Genomic DNA, 9,449 nt, shown 5'->3' with positions numbered 1-9,449 from the left:
GCTGCATGCTTTTAATGAAATTACTTAATAGTTTAAGTCTGTTATCATTCAAGGTTCTAAGTATTTTATAAAAAAAGCGTGCTTCGGTTTAAACTTTCACGATTTCACATATTCCTTGCTTTCACATATCCTCCAAAAATGATTAAGTCCCGTTCTAATTAATAAAAAAACTAAAACACTCTATTAAACACTCAATTTTATCGATGTAGTATCCCTATTCTTAGATAAAATTGAGTATGATGACATTGATGACATTTAAATTCAGGTCCTAGATTTACCGTAAGACGACAGACACAAAAGTAAGAAACAGACTTGCTCTTGCTCAAAGCCTTTTTTTTACGTTATAGTTTATTCATTCGGCATCATAAGTTGTTTCAAATTATCCTGTAATAAATATGGCCTGACTAGCAATAGCAATACACCGAGGAGAAGTTTCTTAAGTTGCGAAACTTCTATGAAGAATATTCTCTGGAACTTAAATTTAATAAACAATCTAATCGTGTCAAGACCGACGTAGACACATGCCATTTTAAATATTTCGCCTGCCCGCTTTACTGTTATGTGGCGTGTAATATTATATATTACACAAAACGTTAAAGTTCTCATGGGAACATTCTCACAGAGAACTTTCCAAGTTTCTTTCATGTAATTTCTCTGAAATTTCCGAGAACATTTCTGCAATTTCTGCAATTTGTACATTGCTAGGCCTGACGCATCTATAACTTAAATCGTCCATCAGCGAAGCTAACTGTTTAATTTTTGTATATTTTCGTCATCAAATAGGCCCGGGTCCCGCGCGGCGCGGCGCCGGCGATGCAGCAGCATTGTGGCCATAATATAATAGTCGTGACTCTTTTCAAGGCCTCTTCCCACCCAGTGTTCGTTCCATTGTTAGTTTTATTTATTTTTCTGCAGCTTTATTTTAAGGTTAACGAAAACAATAATTTTTAATTTAAAAAGCCAATAGTTGCCATAGTAAAAGGTGCATAGACAATTATTATTATGATAAAGTAACTATAAGAATATATTTAAACAATGAGAGTGAGGTCGTCTTTTTAGGCCGCAGGATGTAAGCCCTAGGATCAAGTTTTAGTGACACTTCTAGTGTTAAGTGCCCGTGACTTTTGATATAGGATTCAATAATAATCAAGTGTTGACTATAATATATTGTTGTTGTTGTTTCTCAGAGCGACAGTGAGAGTGAACCCGTGTTTGGGTCGCAGAATGAAGGCCCTGGGGTCGAGTTGTCGCGAGGAACCGCCGCTGACGCTATAGTGCCGGAGGAACTGCGACAGGAACACTTTAGCCGCTGTTGTCGCAAAACGGGACCCTGAAACATAAGGGGAGGTTAATAATGAGCGAGATTGCTCAGTTTAGTTAGTTCCTTCTGTTATGACATATTGCGGGGGCGTTATAAGTTACGACAAATTTCTAATGTGTGTTAATATTTAAATTGCAATCGACTTCGAGTCTCGCACGTGTAAGCAAACGTCTTTGAAAGGATACATTCTGTTTGCGACTGTAGCAGCAGCATTGCGGCATGCAGCGGGAAACGGGCGATGCTACCTACCGTAATATTCTATATAAAATGCTTGACCTCTTGAACTGATCTGCAGCCGCTATTACCTACGTTTTATCACAGCGATTTGGTTGTACCTAGTCACAATCCGAATGTATTTAACCATTAAAGTTACGTTCGGATATCAACTGCAGCTGTATTACTGTTGTCATCGTTGTTGCCGCCGCTGTATCTGTAAATTTCTTTGATCAGGCAGAATGATTGTTATAATCGCGCCAGTAATGCGGCGGCGAACGTCACTTATAATTTTTTTATCCAGGAAATTGACAGATACATAGCGGTGGCAACAAAGATGCCGCAACTGAACAGTAATGCAGCTGCAGTTAACATCCGAACTTTACCTTAAGATGGAGACACATTTACAATAAACTTAATAGACAGCTCTACATGTGCGAAACTAACTCCGAACTCTGTGGCCTAGTTCGGTGTGATCTTGATTAAGATGCGACTCTATTTACTTGAAACTTGAATGAATTGTTGGAGCAAGTTGGTAAATCGCTGCTATGAATATCTAAAGATGTTTATGGCAGAATTGTCTGCTTATTGGCAGATGAGAAGCGCTTCGCTCACACTGGTATGGGTCTGACCAGTAGCCGTGACATGTGTAAAGCAGCGGTCGGCAACCTTTTAGCAGCCAAGGGCCACATAGTAGTTAGCGAAGTTGAAGCGGGCCGCACTTTGTTAATATTTATGACTTTATCAGACATTGTCGTTTGTCAATACTTACTTACTTACTGCTGTGGCGCGACGACCCGAAGTGGATCTTGGCCTCCGACACCAAAGACCGCCATGCTACTCTGTCCAAAGCCGTTTCTGTCCAGTCGACTGCGCCGAGTTCGCTAAGGTCTTTCTGCACTTCGTCTCTCCAGCGGTACCTAGGGCGTCCAGACGGCCTTCGGCCACTTGGCACTCCAGAGTACGCCCTCTAGACTGCGCGATCTTCCCCCATCCGGACTACGTGCCCGAGCCATCAGAGTCTAGCGGCTTTCGATTCTCTTCTCTTCTTCAATCTCCTGGTTCTTGCGGAGTCTCCAAGTTCCGTCCTCTCGACGTGTGGGTCCCATATATCTTGCGGTAGATCTTCCGCTCAGCTACCAGCAGCGCGCGCTCCTCTTTTGTGTTAGTGTCCAGGCTTCGCATCCGTACATATTGGCCTTATTGGCGTTTGTCAATATTACATACAAAATAGCCAGGGAGGGTCGCGGGCCGCAAGTGAGAGGTTCGCGGGCCACATGCGGCCCTCGGGCCGCTTGTTGCCGACCGCTGGTGTAAAGTATACCGGTAGTCATAATATATACATCTTTACTGACCGATGTAGTGTCTAGCTTAGGTCAAGTGCCAAACGGCATGTATTGTGTATGGCAGAATATTCTGCTTGTTGGCAGACTAAAAACGCTCTAGGTCACAGTCACACTGATTGCGGGTTTGACCAGTAGCGTTCACCCCGCTATACCGTAGGTATACCGCTAGTCATATAAACTTTTACTCACCGATGCAGTGTCTAGGCCCAGTACCAAATGGTATGTAAGTATATGGTAGGATCTTCTGCTTGTTGGTAGAAGAGAAGCGCTCCGGGTTGCACTGGTGTGGGTCTGCCCAATAGCGTTCATCACGATGCAGGGAATATACTGGTAGCCATATGTGCACGCCCGCCTCTGCCTGGAACGATAATTTAAACTTAATGCTTAATTCTTTTAGATGTCGTTATTAATAAATAACTGTTAGAGGAGAGATTATGAGTCTGCGCATTGAGTTTTTATTGGTTTTAAAGCGCGATAATTCCATTTTATGAAGCGCTATCATAAGAAATCTAGTGGTGTACTTATGCTAGCTATACAGCACGCGAGATGTGATATGTTATAAAAATACGGTAGTCTTTTGTGGTAAACCTGTGTCATGTCATAAATGGTCTTAGAGTTTCTGTAATATACGCTAACGTCTGCACCGACTTGACAAGCTAGAGGCTTAGGAAAAGTTAGGAAACGTCATCACCACTAGGAAACGTCATCATCATCATCACCACAACTACTATGAAAAAATTACGGTTATGAGCGGCTCTGCTATATATATTGTATGTGCCAAGTTGGTGCTTTGATACTTATTAAAGACGGATTTTAGGGTTAGGTAATTCTGTCAGTGATAAACTTACAACAAAGTGGGTTTTGGCATCGGTCTGGTTTGGGCCAAAGTCGTAGCGCGCCACCGAGCGCCGATCTGCCGCGCCCACCAGGGGCCACAACCTTAGAACCTCTGTAAAATACCACAATCATTGTTACGAGGAACAAAATTATTACTTTTTTTACAAGGAGAAAAGTTGTTTGTTAATTGTGCAAACCGAGCGCAGGCCGTGGTAATGTGGCAAGATGACATACAGAGACGTCCCACGACTTTATGATTATGACACACACCTACGACAGCGTGCTTCCCGGATAACTGTGAGTAGGTATGTTCGACCTCAGGCCTCAGGCGTCCAGCGTAGGATTCAGCGTGGTGCCAAGCTTTTAAGTGTTTTGTATTGTATTTCCATCTTTACCGCACAAATAATGATAGAATTAAACGACCTTACGTGCAAGGTCAGTATAAGTAATATAAAGCCGTGCACTAGGCCATTTGCGTACCTATGCAAATACGTACACACATACGTAGGTATGTTCGTATTTGTTTAAACTCACCGCAGACACACATCTCCAAGTATTCCAACCCCTGGACATTATCGTATGCCTCCTTGTCGTCATTTGACCCTGGTAACTGGTCCAGTTCGTTCTGCAGTTTTTCCTGTGTGTAAATAGTATAATTGTTAAGAATTCGTCTCATAACTGTCTATATTAAAAGACTTATTGGGTTAGTCCTAGAAATGCTATGATTTATGATTAAGTTATATTCCTCAAATATTTTTGAAGGGTGACTTTCAACAAATAGTTTCGAGTTTTTGTCTTCTATGACAAATAAAATAAGAATATTAATTGAAAATACGCTTTAGTTTAAACACATCATGGAATTTGTTGCAAATATCTAACAATTTTAAAAGACATCAAGTTAAAAAAACGATGCCTGAGTAAAGTCGTAAAGTTGAGATGAGAACCTGGATAGTAGGGTTGGTGGCCATTTCGTAAAGGAAATAATTGATGAGATTTGCCGTCGTGTCGTAGCCGGCGATGTAAAACAGCACGGCCTGCGCGACTAGGTCGTCGTCGGAGAAATCTGGAAATTATTCGCGTATAAAATATTTGGGGACAAAGATACAAAATAGGTCACGACCTAGCCCCTAAGCAAACCTACTACTACTACTGGACTATGCTGCAAGTAGGTACTTACTTTGGCCGCGAACTGGACGCAAGCGGCCGTTGATACATTTGCTCTTTCTCTCCTTATATATGCTAAGAGGCTATTAGGTATATTTACATATAAGAATTTGTAGATAAAAGTAGATAAGCATTAATATGCAAATATACCTAATAGCCTCTTTATTCCCGGAAGTAAAAAAACATTGAAACTTGATTTCTTGTTGTGATTGTGACTATTACCAAAAAATTAACTAATTAATTAATTGGAAAAAAATTAACCCTGAATGACCCCAATATAATGTTTGCACCTCATAAGTCACGCCATTAACGTTTAAAAAATTACCCGTTCGTAACAAAAAAGATTATTAAGATCTGGTACAAAGTAAACCAGCGAAATACCGATTTTTGCCGCTCAATTTACTACAAATGAACACAATAATGCCCCAGAAGAAAGGATCCGTCCACCTTGACAATTCCTCAAAAGCGCGATTAATGGTCTCAACCCCACAATGGTCGTCACAACAAGTAATAATTGAATTTCTCCGTCAATCAAAGTCAACACTTGCTAAGGAGAGCAAAATTAAACGTGGTAGGTACTTACTCTCTGCGCTTGGCGCCGTTTTGCCTGAAATCAGAAATAAGTATGTAGCGAAGTATTTTTGATTTGAAGTGTTTAATTATTTACGTTGTTGTTGGTGTTCGTGATTCTAAGGCTTCTCTAAGCTGCGTACTTATGAAAAGGAAGTTGTGCCACAGAGAAATATAAACTTTATTTAGTAGGTATTTTGGACATAGGTAGGTATATTATACCTAGGTGCAGACCTATGTTTTGGGTGTTGGGTACTTAAGAACTTTTTTGTTGTGAACCTTGGTGTGAAAAAAAACCGGACAAGTGCGAGTCGGACTCGCCCACCGAGGGTTCCGTACGTTTTAGGGTTCCGTACCCAAAAGGTACGGGACCCTATTACTAAGACTTCGCTGTCCGTCCGTCCGTCCGTCCGTCCGTCCGTCCGTCCGTCTGTCTGTCACCAGGCTCTATCTCACAGATGATGTATTTCTGTTGCCGCTATAACAACTGAAATACTAAAAACAGAATAAAATAAAGATTTAAATGGGGCTCCCATACAACAAACGTGATTTTAGACCAAAGTTAAGCAACGTCGGGCGTGGTCAGTACTTGGATGGGTGACCGTTTTTTTTTTTGCATTTTTTTCCGTTTTTTTTAGTATTTGTTGTTATAGCGGCAACAGAAATACATCATCTGTGAAAATTTCAACTGTCTAGCTATCACGGTTCGTGAGATACATCCTGGTGACAGACGGACGGAAGGACGGACAGCGGAGTCTTAGTAATAAGGTCCCGTTTTACCCTTTGGGTACGGAACCCTAAAAAGGATATCTACTTTCCAGAGGTTAAAACTTCGAAACTACTTACTACACTTAATTTTACTTAAATATATAACCTTACGGCTGTGTGGTATTAATGAAGAATAATGTCTTTATAAGTAGTTCTAAAGTATTTAGCGTGGCTATTACCATCCTACCTACTACCTACTAGGTGTACAGCTACTACTACATTTCACCTTCTACCTACCTACTAACCTCATAGCATTTCGATGGCAGAGTATATAGCTCCGGTAGCTTCGGTATCGGTAATATATAGACATACTTAGCTTTTCAGTTGAATGTTTAACTAGAGTCACTAACGTTACGTATGGCACTTGCAACCTTTGAAACTGCAGTAAATAAATAAACTTCCTTAGATAAATAGGTAAGTACATAAACTGTAAATCATAATTAGATTTCAAAAAAAGTAATACAATGTTGCCACTTTTTACTAGCGCGTCTTGTATTTATGTAAAAATATGTAAATAAAAGTACTTTTTTAAATAGTAGGAGTAAAATTGCCAATAAATAAATTAGTTTAGCGTGTTTATTTATAAAAAGAAATTTACTATTTTACAAACAAATTATTGCAGTGGCAACATTGTCTTACTTTTTTTGGAATCTAATTACGACTCAGAGTTTAGACATACCCGCGGCGTCCACGAGAGTTTGTATGAAGTCCGGCCTGGGCGTGGATCCGTGGCGGCGTGCACGCAGGGCAGATTTAAACAGCTCGCCAAACTGTTCCGCGTCGTCGGTCTTTATAATCTTCACCTTCAGCAACTGCAACAAACATCACTATTATGTTCCTCATGTATTAGCGTCGGATTTTTGCTTCTGTTCGCTAAAAATCTGTTTTTATTTATATATTAAGTACTCGAAGAATTAGCACAAATTTTAGTTTTATCCCAAGCGACTGGTAACTGAGCCTCCAACCCTGAGGGAAAACTAGGCCGTTTTGGGATTGGTCCAATTTGATTATGATTTTAATTTAAATTTCTTGAACCAAAAAGTGATTGGTAAATATGATATGATGAATAGGTAAGTCCCCAGAAACTCGTTGGTGAGAGCCAGGTTTCGAACCCACGATACCGTTTTTGGAAGCTCTCACTAGGACTCTCGGTAGCACATTATTGTGACTCTGGACTTTTTGATACTTGGATATATGCGCCCTAAAGACATTTTTTGTAAGGCTTAAGATTTGAAATTCTCTATGACAACAGAGTGCCATGTTCTAGTCCGTAAATATACGAATTCTTCACCTGCATGAGCGTCTTCATGTTTTCGTAGCCGAAAAACTTCATTATCTGCGTGGTATCCTGGACGACAGCCCGCTTCGCCAGTCGGAAGATGCAGTTGTGCGGCTCCTGGAGGGAGTCCGTCGCGAACCCAAACGCGCATGACGCGATCACGTCGTTCACGTATGCTGTTGAGATCTGCACATTCACAACACATAGACGAATATACATAGTTAGTTTTGTAAATACTTTGAAGGTAACACTTTAAATCATTGCAATGAATTGAATACATTTTAATTAATGTCATTAACTCATCAACGGGTCTAAGGCGATTAAATTTCATTATTCCGTGACCACAGCTCGTGCAACTTGGCTGAAAATTTAATTGCGTTAAACCCGTTAATGACATTAATTATTATGAACAAAACGCGAGGGATTATAATGTTATATTGAACATATTTTAGCCACTTACGGTCAAATTATGAACTTTCGGTGAAATAACATGAACCCTGCCGGCTCTAAGCAGCGCGTTCAGCACTAGCACATGCACAAAAATGCGATGTTTAGGAGTCTATTACTATTTTTTTCCCAGCCTATTCTGGTGAACATTCGTGCTGGGCAAAGGCTCCCGATTTAGTGCTTTTTCCGAGCAGTTGTTACGGAAAATGTCTATGACAACCCGCCATCTCCGTCTTCAATATTTTCTGGAATCCACTTAGTAGCTAAGCTAGCCCGCCTATCTGGATGCATGGCATGCGGCAGATGTGACCGGCCCAGTCTCATTTGAGTCTACCAACTATCTTACCACTACCGTACCTCATCAACATCTAGCTGTGTATCTTGTCGCACTCGCTCTCGCAGGTACACCTGCACATTTTTCGAGCAGACTGCCATAAGTGGCGCCATGCTACGACAGCGAGAGGCAGAAAAGGCTGGGGTTAGTGCCGCGCGCATCGTGCGCCATCTTGAACCTGTAAACGATAAAAACTCTGTCAATAGGTCCCGTAAGTTTCTAACATCCCTGTGTCAGCGATAGTGTTTAGCTAAATAGTCAGTTTCGGTTTCGGTTTCGGTTTAAATTTTAAAAGCATGATCACCCTTTCCCGTCATCACTCCTCATTTGTTTGTACTAAGTATGTATATATAGTTTGTCAAAGGACTGTCTCATTTCAATCATAGACAGTGAGAATCATAATATCTTTGTCTTACACTAGTACTAGCACCCAAAAGAAAAGGATGAGTATAAGTTTTCCTGGTTCTTACTGACTGACAAATTGGTTTGACCAACTATAAATTTGATGAACTTTGCCAAAAATATTTTGTTTCCATCAATTTCAACTCAACCTCTTTAGGTACCGTCTCCGTCCAAACAGCAATCGGGGCCATCGTAGTTAAATCACCTACCTCTCAGCATGATGAGGTTCCTCCCAAACAGCGGGTCGCAGTCCTGGTCAATGTGGACCCCTCGGTCGCTGAAGGCCGCAAAGTCAGCCACCATTATGCGGCGGATGAGCTCCGGGTCGCATGGCACGAGCGTCGGCACGTGGTACTGGTAGATGCCGAAATATCTGGACAAGAAAGCGCAAAAGAATAGTCGAAAATAATATAGTAATTAAATTATCTTTTTCTTTTAATGATAATAGGAGGCAAACTAGCAGACAAATCGCCTGATTGTAAGCGATTACCGTCGCTCATGGACACCCGTAACACCAGAATATCTTCCTATTTTAAAGTAGATTAAATACCTACTAGTAAAATTACTAACCTCTGATCTTTGAACTTATTATAACCAGCTTCTATAACCTCCACAAAGTTCTCTTGTCCAAAAGTGACCGCCGCCAAATTCCCCAAAAACGGGACCGGTACCAGAGTCTTCACTCCATTCGATGCGAAGTAGCGCAACCGCCATAACGAATACACTAAGCACAACACTAGTAAAAAAAATAACCACATAGTTCAATTC

The 9,449-nt window shown here is 40.9% G+C and overlaps 1 protein-coding gene across 1 annotated transcript; it reads right to left on the bottom strand.

Moving 5' to 3' along the window:
* Positions 1–1,123: 1,123 nt before the first annotated feature.
* LOC134791633 (cytochrome P450 9e2-like) lies at positions 1,124–9,449 on the bottom strand. The gene is made up of 10 exons (XM_063762682.1): positions 9,252–9,449; positions 8,891–9,054; positions 8,303–8,457; positions 7,511–7,684; positions 6,899–7,031; positions 4,662–4,780; positions 4,252–4,354; positions 3,729–3,829; positions 3,070–3,238; positions 1,124–1,330 (listed from the first exon to the last, which is right to left on the bottom strand). Exons 1-10 carry the CDS (start codon positions 9,437–9,439, stop codon positions 1,158–1,160), a joined length of 1,479 nt encoding a protein of 492 aa, XP_063618752.1. The 5' UTR covers positions 9,440–9,449; the 3' UTR covers positions 1,124–1,157.

Source organism: Cydia splendana, chromosome 6 (genome assembly GCF_910591565.1).
Source record: "Cydia splendana chromosome 6, ilCydSple1.2, whole genome shotgun sequence".
Classification (NCBI taxonomy): Eukaryota; Metazoa; Arthropoda; class Insecta; order Lepidoptera; family Tortricidae; genus Cydia; species Cydia splendana.
The sequence above is the reverse complement of the archived record's forward strand: the minus strand, read 5'-3'. Positions and strand labels throughout refer to the sequence as shown.